General features: G+C 36.9%; 1 protein-coding gene across 1 annotated transcript; it reads left to right on the top strand.

Annotated features, from left to right (window-relative positions):
- The first annotated feature begins 7,736 nt into the window (after positions 1-7,736).
- skida1 (SKI/DACH domain containing 1) lies at positions 7,737-11,557 on the top strand. The gene has a single exon (XM_067998995.1). The coding sequence runs from the start codon at positions 7,806-7,808 to the stop codon at positions 10,326-10,328; it is 2,523 nt and encodes an 840-aa protein (XP_067855096.1). The 5' UTR covers positions 7,737-7,805; the 3' UTR covers positions 10,329-11,557.
- Positions 11,558-16,696: the final 5,139 nt, after the last annotated feature.

The raw sequence follows: 16,696 nt of genomic DNA, 5'->3' as shown, positions 1-16,696 counted from the left end.
GGGGGCGGATGATGGGAAGGGAAGGTGCGCGAGAATGCTTCATGCGCAACCGAAACTAATAACGGAAACTGCGCGAGCCGTCAGCTGTCTGTGTGTGTGTGTGTGTGCGCTCGCGCCGGGGGGGGCGGGTGTGTGTGTGTGTGTGTGTGTGCATGGGGGGGGGGGGGAGGTGTTGATAGTAGGTAGGTTTCTAATGATTGACAGTTCATGAACCAATACACTGCTCAGTTTGGACGTTCGATCATCCATTCCAGAACTGTACGGCTGAAATCGGGATTTCAGCTTCCGGCGCTGCTGCTGCTGTTTTTTTTAAAACAAAACGGAAAAAAAAATCTTTCCTCCTCCTCGTGTGCGCATTGATGGACTAAATGGGCATTGTGGGTATATAAATGAGCCAAAGCCGGAACGAGCGAAGGTTAAAGGTGACTCACTCAACCTATCGTTACCCACGTGAATCAGACTAAGTAGTTGCAGATCCCAACATTTGAGTTGCAGAGTGCAGCAGATGGGGAATCTGGAAAGTTACAAGTAGTTTAATTTTTATTGTTTTTTTTTTAAAAAAAAGGATTTGCTACAACTTTTTTTTAAAATATATAAATAATCCCGGGGAATACAGCATAAAGAGTATTAAAACAAACTTATTCATTTTGAAGTAATCACCCTGTTCACGGTAGGTTCGTTAAATTTGCAAAAGTGCGCTGCAAGCTAGAGTTAAAATATCTTATTTACGAGGTTTGTAAGGAGAGCCAAAGTACAGAACTATCAAACTAATTTGTTTTTTTTTAAAGTTGATTTTACTTTAGATTCAAAACGCTTTAAATGATGGAAGAACGATACTAAAATGGAAAGAAACGCTGGCACTGGAATTTTGAATGGAATGCGTTAGACATTGCTGATTGCAAACATGCGCTGTTATAAAAAGCTTCACTGAAAATGCTACCCTTTTCCCGGTACTTTTCCGGAGATCGTTGTATTAAAAAATGTAATCAATCCTATTAATCCCACATCCATGTCACCTACTATCCATATTTAAAATGTTAAGATTTGCATTGGACGTAATGTTGCGAATTTCTTTTTTAAGTTATGGGTATAAAGTCAACAAAATATATCCACACCAGTATTTGTAAACCTGGTAATCCTTTATATAGATTCAGTTTGTCGCAATAAAATCTCTCTAATTGCTGAAAATATTACTTAAGGTATGTATAGTTAGAGATTAAAAGGGAATACCGCGTCGCCGTGAGACGTTGAATTCACGAAAACCAGCATATTTCTGCGGGAAATCTCTGGGATATGCTTTGTCCGCCCTTGGACATTTTGTGCTTCTAACTTTACTCTGATAGAAAACTTCCAATATGAAATCTATATTTAATCTAGACATTTGCACACTACTTAAAGCAGTTTACGCCGCTATGGAGTAGAAATATACAACTGATTTTCGAGATCGAGAATGAATTTCCTTTGTTTCTGCCTTGCTGCCCACGAACCCAACAACGGCATGTTTGGAAAGGCTTACCTTCTGTGCTTTAAAATCGACAAAAGTGTTTCCATGCATATTCGATCTCAAGAAGCTCTTCAGCGGTATCTATAAATATAGCAATCGGTGTTTAATACACTACATATTTTCCTAATCTTGTTGTTTCTTTAAGGGCTGCCTTGCCGAGCACGTTGTTGCAGTAAGTAGACCCCCGCCTTCTGAATCGGTTACGTTGCGACCCTCTAGTCCATCCTAATTCTGCTGCTGCCAGTCGAATTGAATGTATTGGGAGGACGAAACTTTCAAAGGAAGTGGCCTACAACTCCATTAAGAGCTCAGAAAAATATATCTTTTTCTTCAAAATTTACTTTTCTTATGTATCTTTGAGCACTGCAGTTGTTTAAATTTCATTTAAGTCGACGCCTTTTAAACATAAGTTTTAATGACAAAGAAATCGCAAAGACTCTGTCCCCAAGTCCCATTAATATTGTTGCAAAAATGTTTTTTAGTTTTGAAAGAATCTTGTTTCTGTTTCTTATGCGGCATAAATATCAGTCTGCATTCAAAAACCCCTGCAAAGTTTTAATTCTGCATGGAATTGTGAATTCAACCAGGAAAAAGTAAATTGTACTTCCGAGTAAATATTCAGTGTAACTATGGAAATGGTTCGCTCTGCAATGTGCTTAAACTGGAGATAGTTTTATATTTCCATTACAAATATATATCTGTATAAGCACATGACAGGTTTAGAAAGAAGGTTTAAATTTGTCTTAGTCATAAACAACGGTCTGTGTTTTTATATGTTGCTAATCGTTGGTTATTGCACAGCCACAAAGTAATTGTTCTCCAAATTGCGCGTTCTAAAAATCCAATTACATGTGAATTTTATAACGTGATTAGGATTTTAAATGATACTTATCAGCACAAGCTAAGTGTTTACAATGCAACTAATAGTAATACAATTTCAACCTTTATTCTTGTCAGTTAGCATAACAAAATTGCACCAGTGTCTTGACAGTACATTTTTTAATTTCTCAGCGCGTACATTAAGGTTCACAACATATTGTTAGTTTACTACTATCTGAGTCTTTTGAAGTGCTTGCTGTGTCCTCTAAATTGACTAGTTAATGTTTCAGGTTTCTGTAGAAATATTTCCGATTTTAAATAGACAACATAGGGCAAGTTGAATCCTCACCAAATTATACTATTTTTGTCGTTCCCACTTCTTGCCAACTGACTGCGAGTTAACCATTTCTTACGTCATTTAACCGATTTATAGAACATTCAGAATTTGATGCAAGCTAAAACCCTCCGATCTTGCTTGTTAGACTTTTTTCACTATGATCATTTGGTCCACAAGAAAACTCTAAATTCCTACTTTATTTCTCTTGGTACGTATTACTTGAACATTGATACTTGTGGGAGAGGAATATAGTCCCTCTTTAGCTGCTTTTTCTTGCTTAACCATTATCAGTAAGAAAGGGCGTCCTTTCTTTTAAGCAGAATGCACACTCTTATGGTCTGTCGAGAACAAAGCCTCCCCAGCCCCCCTTTGCATGTTCAATGCTTTGCAAATTTAGAAAGGCTGCATTGAGTTCGGGATAGGTCAGGGGGCAGGAGAGGGGTAGAAAGGTCAACACATTTTGATTATGGGTCAGTAGACAATTGGCATACAGTCTATATGCAAGTAAAATAGAACAAATTCCTGATGGAAATTCATCCCGGAGGGTTCAAGTCATAGTTAACATTTATTTTTCAACTAACTAAAATTTTCTTTTTGGCATGCTTTCACCAAAAAAGAAAAAAATCTATTAACTCAGAAATGAATTTGCAGAAAAATGAAACAATATGTAAATATTCAGCACCAACTGATGCATTTATAAAGTGTCACTTTTCGCAGTGTTTAAAATTTGTCACAGAAGTGATACTGCACCACACACAGAAAGGTTCGTTGTTTTTGTAACAGTATGCCATTCAGGCAAACACAATTACAATAGTTTATAAGTGAACAGGGTTAGTGAAAACTTAGATGTTCCTTGAACAAATATACAATATTAACCCGCATCTTGGTGCCATATAGTTTAAATGGTTCTCCTGTACTAACCCTTAGCCGTCCTTTGTACTCCATCCCACATTAAAATGCACCTTACTATTAATTGTGGATTAACAGATCGTTCTGATGTGATTATTGCTTTGCTACATGTCGGACTTTTTGACTAGAGATATAAAAGTCTCATTAATTCGATAAAGTGTGCCATTAAAACGTCTGCTTTTCCATCTTATCAATATACATTATATATTGTGACTGCATAATCTTGTAAACTGTTCTAAATGCTAAACGTCATACTTTCTGAAGTACAAGTTTCAACGGTGCAGCTGATTGCATGGTTGTAAAAACTTATTTCGATGAATAAAACGCTTTTTGACCAAGGAGGAAAACAAGAAGTCACTGCATATGTGTGTGAGTCGTGTCTCTTTCTGATAGCGGTGAATAAAAATAGACTGGAGCCTCTGACTAAAAACAATCACGAACCACCTCACGATATGAAGCTAAGTAGGCCACTAGCCTCTTTTATTTATTTATATTTATTTTGGGGTAAAATTGATAAATAAGATTTGTTGACAAGTGAGATAGAAGCTGTTGATATACAATTTCATCCAAACACAGATGGCAGTTGAGTTTTAAAACAACCACATTAGCTCTACTGTTCCTTGTGATTAAAAATATGTTTGTATTTCATTTAAAATAAAGCAACAGTATTAATATATCTGAATATATAAAATACTACAAAATTATATTTTGTGTGACTTAAAATCACATTTGATTATTTACCCTACTACTAGAGTACCCATCTCGTTTGACAGTTTAATTTCTGCAACTAATTTTTGTTTTCCATTTGCCCCGACGTACAGAAAATATTCTGTTGCAAGAGTGGATTTTTTTTGTTAGCTGAATGTCCGAATATAGTAAATTAGTGCCTCAAAATTATATTTTATGTCACTGATCCAAATTGTATTTATTCAAACTATAAGTTTAAACGGGGAATCATATTTATCTGCGGGGATCACCTGCTATTGTAATTAGAACAATCAGTGTTGTTCTATGAAGGATGTTGCTGTCGCTGGGATCAAATCATTTACAATGGTCTTATATTTGATTAAAATGACAGGCAGCCACCTTGCTGTGCTGTCTCGCTGTTATCAATTCAGACATCTAGACGTTGGATGAAAATATATGTAAAATCCCTGTGTGTAGTTATATAAATACATTGGTGTATTTTTCCTTATATTTTAATCAAGGGTTTTTTCCCTATGCTGCATGTTGGTAGCTAGTGACAAAAAACAGCTCGCCATGTAAATCCATGCGGAGGCAACCTGCCTTTCGTGTATTTATAGAGGGGCCTCGAAAAGCTTCTCTTCAGATTCAACCCCCTTGTTCCTAAACAGCCTTGGATATACGACGTTTAGTGATGTGCAAGAGCGACCTGTCATTTTCTGTCAAATATTGATGGTGACAAAAACAACTGATGGCAGAATTAAACAGCAAAAAATGATTGTATAAAATGCAAGTAATGACAGTAATTATTCAGTAATTTTGTGAATTATAAGTAGAAATTATTAAATACGCCTTCGCTGATCTCATTTTAGTATTTACAGTAGTTCCCCAAATGCCTTGCGAGCCCCAAATGAACGGCCATTACATGTTTTTGCCCTTATGGTCCCCATAATCCAGTTTTATACATTACATCAGCTAGCATAAATTTAAAGCGATTTGATGATCAGCCCATTGTACTGTCTGTGCAGAATACTAAATAATGGCAAAAATCGTATGTGCGTAGAATTACTGTCTATATTTTTTGTTGAGTCTGTTGCAGCATATTGTGCAAATCGTAATCCAGAATTCCTTTAATAACAATCAAGATATCTTTATGGGGATGAAGACTGAGCTGTAAAGATGACCTATACTTGGGCGAAGCACAACTATTGTGAATGAGTCTGTGCTTTGACACATTTTATGATACTGTGAACCTAAGAATTCATACAAACCAAGAACCGTTTAAGCTGAAGGCTAATAAAGAAGCATTAAAGATCTGCTTGTCGTCAGCAATAACTGCAATGATGCGTTGTCTAGTGCATTGACCATTAAATGAAGTTTGATTGTAGAAATAACTAGCTCCCTTTCATCGCTTCGGTAACCCATCGCCCCTTTCTGCAGTTAGTACTGTTGCGCCGCAAATAACGCTTCTGCTCCGCCTAATCTGCACTGGGTGTCACTAATTTTCAGACTTTCTCTCGGATTGCTTAAAAGTTTGTATATAGACCTTTTCTGGCGACCTACGTTGTAACATGTTTGGTATTGCACTTTAAGAATAGTGCTTGGCAGTTGTGCACAAGGCTTCTCCTTCTTAGATATATACCTAGTCAAAGCGCTCAACTGCCGTGCAAGATTTTTACACGCTGCCAGAAATCGACTCCCTTTATGCTTAACTGCCCGCTCAGAAGAGCTTCAAGAAGCTTAAATTATTAAGATATTCAATCTCTCTTCGGCGTTGCTTTTTCTTCAACGCAGTAAAATATATAAAGTTTAACGTTGCAGCGGACGCCTTCATGGCAGTTTCCAGATACCTGCTTCTCCTATAGCGGGGTGGCCATTGTGAAAACGGATTTCTGCGAAAAGCACAAAATACGTGTGATCATTTACCCTGCTTTCATCCAGCAGCAGAGAGAAACTTGTTAATTTGACTTTAATTTACTATATATATATGTGTAGTTACATGGGGCATACAGTATTATGAGATCCATGTTTATGATCCTTGCTGTAGATGTTATGCTAATCTGCTGCATGAACTGCGAGGAAGTTCACTAGTCTTATTCTGTGAGGGACTGTTGCTATACCATATTTATCACACGGAGATCTTTGTATGTGTGAGAGGGGGAGTTGCATGCTAGCATTTAAAACTGCATCTTTTGAAGGCCAATTTTCCTCTTTCGGAAACGTGTAACGCGATTTTAAAATCAGTATTTAAAAAAAATGAATATATTCTGCAATGGCTTTCAATTACTACAATTAGAAAGTTCCAGATTATACGTGGTTGCCCGTTAATGGCTTCATTCTGTGGACGCAGTTTATACGTTTTGAAGAATGGGAAAATAAGCGTTGCATTTAGCTAGTTGTAGACGCTCGCCCAACATTAATGTCGTACGCGGTGCTCAAGCAAGATTGCTAATTCATTCTGCAAATAACAGTTAAACAGGGAAATATTATAGGCACGATTACATACTTTTACAATTCTATTCTGTACTGGTGTATTCTGTGTTTTATCCCCTTCGAATTGTTAAACACGTGTTGATAAGCCAATAAGACAATATATAAGAAATAAAATTCAATTTGTCTCCCTAAGAACGTTCAATCTTGACTTGCCTATGGTGTAAACTCTACGCTGAACCTGGAAAGGTGATTTTTTTCCCCCTAAGGATGAAATATGTTTTATATTAAAACCACAAAATATTATTCATATCTTTCTTATGAGAGAAGATTAGAACTTTTGACTTAAAGGAATAAATGCCGCCGAAAGCCTCTGGTAAAGCAGGAGACTGTCTTTCTTCAAATAAATATTATATTATATATATACATATAATATCTGCATAAGATATTTTGAATCTATAGCACTGGGTGACCTAAACAACGTAGAAGGTCAAGTATAAAACTATTAAGTGCAGACTTCTTTTATGTACATTTATATCTACAACGTAGGAAGGCATAAAAAATAAATACATAAAATAACCCAGGTAGCTTGCGGCTGCTGAAGCGCTTTTTTGGATGATGTTTTGTCGGGGGTGTATATATTAAAGATTTGCATACTAACTGTATTTACTTCAGCAAGAGGGTGGGAGTATAAGGGTATGCTAATTAGTGGGGGATTTTTGGAAGGGGGTGGAATATCAATTTTTATTGCATCACCTGTCAGTGGCATCCAATCAGAGCTGGCTTTAGGGGAATTAATTGATGAAGGTGTCTCCCGACGAGCTCACTTCACTCTGTCATCTTATTTGTGGGAGAAGCAGCGGCGGGAATAGCAGCTGCATTTCTCTCTCTCTCTCCTTTCATTCTCTCTTATACAGTACAGTATATCCATGAATATTTGGAAAAATTAAAGATTGCAGGTATAGCAATGCGCATAACCTGGAAATTAAGCACGCGATGCTGATTTTTAAAAAAATTATATATATTTTACTATACCATATGTTATGTATTAAATATATCCCAAAGTTTTTGTAATCAGCTGTACCAGAAACAATAATTATATGTGTTTTTAAACAGGATGCCATGAGGAATGTCGAATTGCGCAGTCGATGTTTTTTTCCAGCGAATGTGGGACATAATTTAGGTGGCGAAATGGGAGACTTGGAGTCGGGTTATGAAGAGGTGGATGGCGTGAGACTTGGTTATCTTATAATTAAGGGGAAACAAATGTTTGCGCTTTCCCAAGTATTCACTAATCTGCTGAAAAATATACCCAGGACAACCGTACACAAAAGGATGGACCATCTAAACGTAGAGAAACATCACTGCGATTTGGAAGAATTAAGAAAACTCAAGGCAATAAATTCTATTGCTTTTCATGCAGCTAAATGCACTCTAATTTCTCGTGAAGACGTGGAAGCCCTGTACACTTCGTGCAAAACTGAGCGAGTTCTTAAGACAAAGAGGAGAAAAATAAACAGAACCTTGTTAGCAACCGAACTCAAACAGGAGAAAAACCCCACTGATCGCTACGCAAGTTTTTTGAAAGAGAACAAAGTTTGGTTGAGTTTGAATGGAAAGCCCCAGCCTTTGGCTGGAATGAGCAAGGCTTTGCAAGGAGACAGCAGCTCGCTACCGGCCTCCAATCTACCTCAATTCTACAGCAAATTTACCAGCCACAGTTACACTGAAATGGTCCGATCACATTGCAAAACCCCTCAAAACTATGAAACTGCGGAAATATCAAGTAACTGTGTAGCATTTCACTCAAATCACTCCTTATTTCGGAGCATGATTTGCAGGCATCCCGTATTTTACCAATCCGCCATCGCCTATTACCCTAAGTCTCAAAACGCTACCGGTTTGACGTATTATTTCAGGCGCAAAAGTTCGTGTGAAATCACTCAAAAACATTTGGGGAGTTCAAGCACTGCAAAGCGAGTCTTGCTGGCGGCAGCTGCTCCTAAATCTTGCAAAACTAAAGGAGGGGATCAGCGCTTGAATAAATTTCATCTTGCCAGCGGACTGCATTGTAACCAGGGGCCCTTGCAAGAAAGCTGCAGCAGCGATTCTGAGTCGAGCTCCTTCTCTGATCGCGCAGACAACGACTCGGACTTTGGGTCAAGTTTGTCGAGTTCCAGCAACTCGGTTTCTTCGGACGAAGAAGAGGAGGACTCGGTGTCCGAATCCTCCGACGTAACCTCGGCCAGTGACGAAGACAGCTCGTCCGAATCTGATTCTAGCTCCGTTTCCAGCCAAGTTTCGGTTCAAAGCATACGATTCAGGCGCACCAGTTTCTCGAGCATCTGCAGCAAACCTCTCGTCTTAACGCAGCCGAGTTTCCACTACCAGTTCCAAGCCAAAAACAATAATGTAGTGTATGAAACAGCCGATAGCGATCTCCTAGAAGGGAAAACTTCGCATTGTAATTTAAAGTCCGCGACTATTGTTAAGAGAAACGAGCAAAACTGGACTATTAAGTCACATAATGTGTGCTGCTCAACTGGCTATGGAAGTTGCTTTGCCGAGATAAATAATGATAGGATATCTGAGATCGCATTCCCACACTCTGAAATTTCACATTATCTAAAGAGGACTGAATCGACAATTAACTGTGCTAAAGAAGGGGGCCCTGCACCTAGCCCAAAGGGAAACACCGAGTTTCCACAACAAAGAACATTAACAGAGTCAAAGAAATGCCTTGGAGCATCTATATCACACTGTGCAGAAGAAAACAATGTGACAATAGTTTCCGAGCCCACAGACAATGATTCTCCATTAGCAGTAAATGTAGAAAAAGAATCGAAAATCGGCAATTTCATCGCACTGTCCTCAGCTTTCCAGAGTTTAAACACGGACAGCAGTCTGGGCCCCGCCGTCCAAATCCAGAGTGACGATGCAGACATGGGGCAAGCAATTATGCACAATATTACAGTAAAATTAGAAGAAAATAGCTGTGAGGAAGAGTACGGATATGTGAGTCCACAGCCTAGAAAGAAAATCAAGTATGCGTGCAATGTATCGAAGCAAGCAGTGACCACTTTAAGTGAAAATAAAATACGAGACTGTTTTTCGACAAAAGCAAAGGAAAGCTATGTGTGCTTTGAAAAAGCCACCACTTCCCAAAATGTATCCAGACGAAGCGAAGACCTTCAACGCACTTTAAACATTCCAGTATTAGAGGACTGCGAATTTCGAAATGGTGCAAGAATAAGAAGGAATTACAGGACTTTAGTGTTGGGGAAACAGCACACTTTGCAAAGCTCATCAGTCAAACCAATTGTGAAATCAGAGAATCCGCGTATTACAGGTAAAACAGATGTGCATGAAGGAACACTAGAAGAATTTGCTGGTACAAATAAACGTAAACGAGTAGCCAATGGTGTAGCATCTACGGTGAAAAGGCCATTTAATTTCATGGCAAATTTTCCCTCTCCACCGTCACTAATTATTGGCAACGATGGGGATTTGTGCCCTGCGTATTCACTGAACTCTACTAAGGATCCCGAAGCACCTCAGAAGGCCCATCCCGTGTGGAAATGGCAGATGGGTGGTGCTGCAATACCTCTCCCGCCTAGCCATAAATTCAGACGATTTAACTTATGAAAATGATATTTTGGATAAGGAAACTTCAGCTTGTGCAAATTTATATTAAAAAAACAGTACTTTCCTGTTTTCTTTGTCGTGAGCCATGACCGGATATTAAGTCTCGACATACAGCGAAATTTCATATTGGAATAATGTTTTAAAGACCTAAAACCTTTCGCGTGGATTATTCTTTTGATTTACCAAACACTGCTATCTACTGACCGAGGCATTCCACAGTACACTTTCTGAACTACTAATGTCACTTTGAGGTTGTTTTACGGTTGTTTTCGAACACTTAAATAAAATTATTTCAATGTGCAAATTATAAGCTAGTACCTCCACAAGGTTACTGAAAAATGTACGTCAGAAGTCGACATAGTGAAATGTTAGAAATGAGCCATTAAATTTATGCACTACAGTTTTAAATCGCAAATGACTTGATGTTTTGCCTGAGTAATTGATTATACTGTATTGGATCGGTGGCAAAGTATGAATGTGTGTTTAACTTAAAAAAGGAAAAAATGTACTTTCATCTGAGTCAATATGGCGGTCATTCTATATAAAATAAGCTTTTATCTTGAAAGAGTCCCTATCATTGATGTTTAGATAGATAAGCGCAAGAAGGTTACTGATTTCAAAGCTTTGTTGTCTTTAGTTCTTAAACGTAAAATAATTGCTTTAAATGCTTACCACTGGAACTCTGAGAATAACTACAAAATTAACCCTAGTTATAGTGCTGATGTTTCATAAATGTTTTCATCTGACCTAACTTTATACAGACTTGCACACAAGTAACTAAGATAAAATTTAAAAATCGCTAATTAAGAGTGAATACGAAGCAGAATCAATCAACAGTCAGGGATCTTTAATTTTTGTGACCATTAGATTTTAACATTTAATTTGAAGACAATGAAGAAATAATACAGGCACGTGGCCCACCATGCAACTTACAGCTTTTAGGCCTTACAAAACAGCACGAAGCTAAACTAATTCTGCATGTGATGTAGATAGCAAACGTTCACCGAACATACCAGGAATACTGCAAATGACAATCAGTCAACCATATTTACATTTACACAATAAAAGCAGAAACTCGAAAATACAAGCTGCATTGCAAAGATTTGGGTAAGACATTTTTTATTTACTGTAGCCAGGAGCTTACTCCAGAAAGTCTAGAGAGTTTGCACTGTTAATATTATATAATTTAGCCTTGCATTTAAAAGAAACACAAATGATGTAGATGTAGCTTGATTACATTTGTTTCATTTTTCTAGAATCTAATGTTATTAGATTTACACAATATGTGAAGTGCAAGGGGTAAATTCACTTGGCATTTTAATTTAAGAATGACAATTAAATGGATTGGCAAACAATATGTTAATTAGGTATTTTGCACACACTGAGAGCGTTTTAGTTCTCTGAGATATGCAAGATAAGCATGGTTGTTTAAAATTAAAATGTTGTAAACTTTGTAAAACTGAATCAAAGGGAAATACAAAAAAGTTAACGATTTAGAAAATATGTTACGTTCGTGCTTTGCACACACAAGAGTGTCTAGGTCTTTGGAAAGGTGGGAATGAGAAAACATGCTGGTGTTCATGAATTTATTTTTCAGGTTATGCATAACCAGGTTTGGCAATATAAGATAATTACAAAAATAGCAACCACGTGAATAACAGTAACATAAAATGAAAGTTGTCATTTTACTTTTATTGTCACAATCTTCTGTACATCTTTCTGTGTACTCTCATGGCTTAAATTCAAATATTTATAGAATTGCTACATAACGTGTGAATCAAAACGTACAGAATAAACTACACTAGTAACTAACGGTGCTGCTAAGTAGTGTCAGTGGATACCAATTCGAATCCCCCTATCACCACAGACCAGTCCCTTGTTGTTATATCTCCCAAGGTCACTCGATATTCGAACCAGACAGTGGGTAATTTCAGCTTTCAATACTATCCTCCATGCTTCTCATACTCCATTAATGTACATGTTTTTTAGAAACGGCTTACTATAATGGGTAAAGCAGAAGCTTTTACTATAACCTATTGTAATCCACAGCGATCTTATTCCTAATCCATGTACATAAATAGAGCGAAATTTTCAACCAGCAAAAATGCATGACACATTGCTTATTTAAGTTAATGTGCTGCTAACTGTAGAGCACTTTGCCATTGTTGACATATGTGACTTATTAGCAGTCTATATTGCAATGATTTATCCTAAGAGTCTTGGTTTTAAAAAGAGTGTTTTCATTGGTCAAGCACTGATTAAAAACCATTTGAAATACTGTACAAATTAGCTATGAAAAAACCATCCTACCAACGTTACTTTCAGCAAAACAACTACATTTTGTGTCATTTACCATAAAGACTCAGTAATTATTCACCAGGCAGCCATAATTTAATGAAAGCAGGTATCTCTACGTTTGTAAAGAGTTGTTCAGAAGGTCAAACAATGTTTTAAGTATATTCATATGGGTGATGTAGTTAAATGCATTTTGATGTTGAAGCAACAACATAGTCTTGTATGAACATTGAATTCACACAGTTGTAACGAGTGATCTCGATTCTTTTCAAAAATGTTAAAATCATTGTTGTTGTCCTCTTCTACGTTATAAAAGTTTTTTCTTATTGTTCTGCTAATGCATTTTTGGTCTGTTTTAACATGTTTCATCTTTGTTTTAGCTCTGTTTTAACTTTGAGGCGGCCTGAAACTAATGCAGTAAAGGCTGGTAAATTTTTGCATGAGGCTCTCACAATAGGGGTTTAGTGGACTGACAGTTTCAAAACAAGGCTGCTTGCCCCTCCAGATGCTTGGGTTTCTCCTTACACCATCCTTCGTATTTAATTCTCTCCTGCGCATACCTTAGTTTGCAATGTAAAGATTGCAACAGCTGTGTTTGCAAACAAAGGCCATTTTCAGGGTCAGTGCCACTTATTTTATAGTTTCTAAAACTGGTATGATCTGCGAAACTGCAAATGCCTATGTTCCACAGCAAATATAATGAATGGGCTACATTGTTTAGCTGGTTAGTTGAAGAGATTACACGTTAACGTAAAGGTTTTGTCTTCCATATAATGATATATATATATATAATTATTTGTATATAAATATATGTGTATAAAAGCTGGGTTCAAATTATTGATGGTAATTATCGTAAACACGCTTTTGAAATAAACAAAACAAGAGTAGATATATTTTCTTATATCCTGTAGGAAATGCTTAAAATTTCCGCCATATTGCTCCACTGATCCCAAGGTCTTTGTTGTTATTCAGTTAGAACTAGTGTTTACTGAATTTGTGACTACCTCATTAGTTTAGGCGGAACAGATCTTCCTTTTAGTGTGATTTATAACATACGCTCCTCTGACATTTTACTCCACAATATTAAGCAGCAGCATGCTAAGGAATAAACTGGAATTAAACTCCATTAAAGATGGCGAATCTGTGTGTGGTTAGCAATTTGCCCTCTCTTTCCTGCAGTTCACATGTTAATTTCGCTGTTAAGCAGGGTTGTCCAGTTCTCTTTTGTGTTGCTAGCTTGCTGCTCCAAAAGCACCCTAAAACAGCGCAAATTAAACCAAATCACAGCAATCTACGTATCAGCAGATGCTCTGGATTCCTCCTGTTCGGAGTTAATGAAATTCGACAGTTAATAACGCCGATTTAAAAAAACTTTCAATTTTACCGTTTCAAACCCACATTTTTAATCTTCAAAGGGGTTTTTTAAATCATGGTTAGACATTATAATTAAAATAAAAGCTTTATTGGATGTCTGAATAATATGAACTATAGCAGTTAAAACATTTAGATCTGCTCAAAAAAATTTTTACAACAATTATACTTTTTGATTCAAAAAGTACAGCATCGGAATGTTGTGGAAGGGGTTTGGTTAAAAATAAGAGGAGGGGTGACCGTCCAGCTAGGATGCGTGTGCGCCCCTGAAACCCAGTTTACTTATAAAGCGTGTGAAATTACGCACTGCTCTCCTAAAGACTGGATAATTTATCGTAAATAGTCAGCTCTTTGTAAACGACTTTATTATGTTGTTTCTTGTTAATTGTTGAGAGAATCCCTATTGTTAGGTGTGAATAGGTTTATGGGCTAACCTGGTCATTGCTGCAATCAAGAGACAGTAAATGCTCGCGGTGGCGTGCCTTTAAAAAAACGGGAATCCAAAATGCAAACTGGGCGTCCTGTTCACAAAATATTAGGTGCATAGATTCGCTGGGCTGTCATGCTTAACAAACACAATGCAAAAACGTTATATTTGTAATGAAAATAACAAAAAAAAAACAAATACACTGTTCCCAGCACTTACTAAAAATGACAATCCTAGTTATATAATCTTTGTAAATTACCAATTTTACACACAACAATCTGTAAACTGGATTTTTTTAATGACTCCACATTTGTGACACTGTCCCCTTCTTCAGAGTAGAATGAGCCCGTCTTGGATTTCAAATCAAAAGGCAGGGATAACCCCGCCTGCTCACACTTTCTGCCCAGAAAAAAATCGACAGAATCAAATGATTGAATACAGATTACTGCTTATCTTAATAGAAAATGTCGTGTTTGGATTTTGGTATTGTGTGAAGTTTCTGCTTGTTCATGAAATATAGAAAATTCGTGTTATACAGATGAACTACTAAACACGCTGTTTATGGATTCAGAAACAATGCATCAATGAACGTTTGTGAAGCATTTCACAATCAATCAGAAAAATTGTTTTTTTTATCCAATTATCGATTTTATTGGAATCTCGTGGTTTAATCTTTAACGCCGCTCCTTTATTGTCTTAGTTTTGAGAGACGGGTTGGAGCCTCAACTATTCGCAGCTTAAATTTATAGTGTTTTTAAAACTCCGATTTTGAGAACAAACAGGCTAGTTTCATTAATCTGCGATCGGTATTCCCAGAGACAGCAAAGGACCCAGCAGGGGAACAGACGCTAGTGACACGTGGGGTCGGGATATTTTCCCAAAGTGGAGGCGTGTTGTTAATTCTTTACTTTCAGCGGCCCTTTACCCGCAGTACTTGTGCTGTAGTCACGCTTTGCCTTTGAATGTTTTTATAGTGTAATATAGATATATATAGACTATTAAACATTCCATGGTGCTGAAGATTAAACTACGAGATTGCAAGAAAATCAATAATTTGTTAGTATTACGATGTTTTATAATACACACACACGATTTGTATTTTGTTAACTGTAGGTGAATGAGACTGCCACAAGAGGAAACAGGGACAAAGTGAATCTGTGTCAGGAAAAGTTGGAATGCTCCTATCTTAAAAACTATAATGTCTGTGGAACCTGAGAACGTGTTTATTGGAACCATCAGTTGATTAGATAGCTCACAATTAATATATGATATACAGTTCACGACTTTGGCAAAACTATTACAGTCTTTTGTTGAAGGAATGGCAATTGTTTCTGTAAAATGGTGCAGGTCATAATGAAACATCCGTTTTAGACGTGAGAAAAATATTGCAGTTTGTTGGGAAACGTTTCATGTTCTGTTTAATCACTCAGCACATATTCTCCCTTGCTTCTGTACCAGTTTGCTGTCTTTACTCATGGAAACTTTTTTTAACTGTAAACGGATGAATGCAGCATAATCTATACTGACTTGCTTGGTACAACTAAAGAGGTAAACCAAGTTTCAATAGAAGGTAAACGAAACCGTTCAGAAAATCTGTTCAGGCCGGAACTCTAAACAAGCCCTTTAACGATCTGTTCGATCTTATCGGCGCCAGTTCTCGGTAACAATCGATAGAAAGTTTGAATGATTGGTAGCCTACTCGGAGAGGAAAACAGGCCCATTGGAAATTTCCACGGTTTTCTTGCTTTACGTTGAATTAATTGTAGAATGACAACTTTAAAATGTATTTCTTTCTTTAATCAAATGTGAGTTAAAAAAGCATAAAACTATTTGATTTAGTCAGATGAAAGCAATCAACGCAACATTCATCTTTCTCTACAATTGTCACTCTATCCGCAATAACCTATGTTAGCTTTAGCTTCTGTAAAATTTGCATTAGATTGTGTTTGTACTATTACATCTCGGTTACACGTAGCACATCGGCTCTTTCAAGAAATAAGCTCAACGATGTAAACATCTAATTTCTGAATTTAAACCTTATGGATATCTGCAAATATAAAGTGATTCAGAATTCTATAGGTCATATAGTTAACTTGTTTTCGGGCTATCAGCAAATAATTCAATCGCCGTGCATATTTAAAATCCTATCAAAACAAAACGCAATTTATAAATGTCTAAAATAAGGATATATGACTTTACGGATGCTGAAAAACTGTAGTAATAAAAACTTAGCTGCTTTAAAAACTATGAAAACAAGAAAGGGGTATCAAGGGGT

The sequence above is a fragment of the Heptranchias perlo genome, chromosome 2 (assembly GCF_035084215.1).
Source record: "Heptranchias perlo isolate sHepPer1 chromosome 2, sHepPer1.hap1, whole genome shotgun sequence".
NCBI classification, from domain to species: Eukaryota; Metazoa; Chordata; class Chondrichthyes; order Hexanchiformes; family Hexanchidae; genus Heptranchias; species Heptranchias perlo.
Note: the sequence above shows the minus strand (reverse complement) of the source record. Positions and strands in the feature narration are given on the sequence as shown.

Coding starts and splice junctions, on each gene's coding strand:
- skida1 (XM_067998995.1), top strand. CDS start 7,806: ATGAGGAATGTCGAATTGCGCAGTCGATGTTTTTTTCCAGCGAATGTG.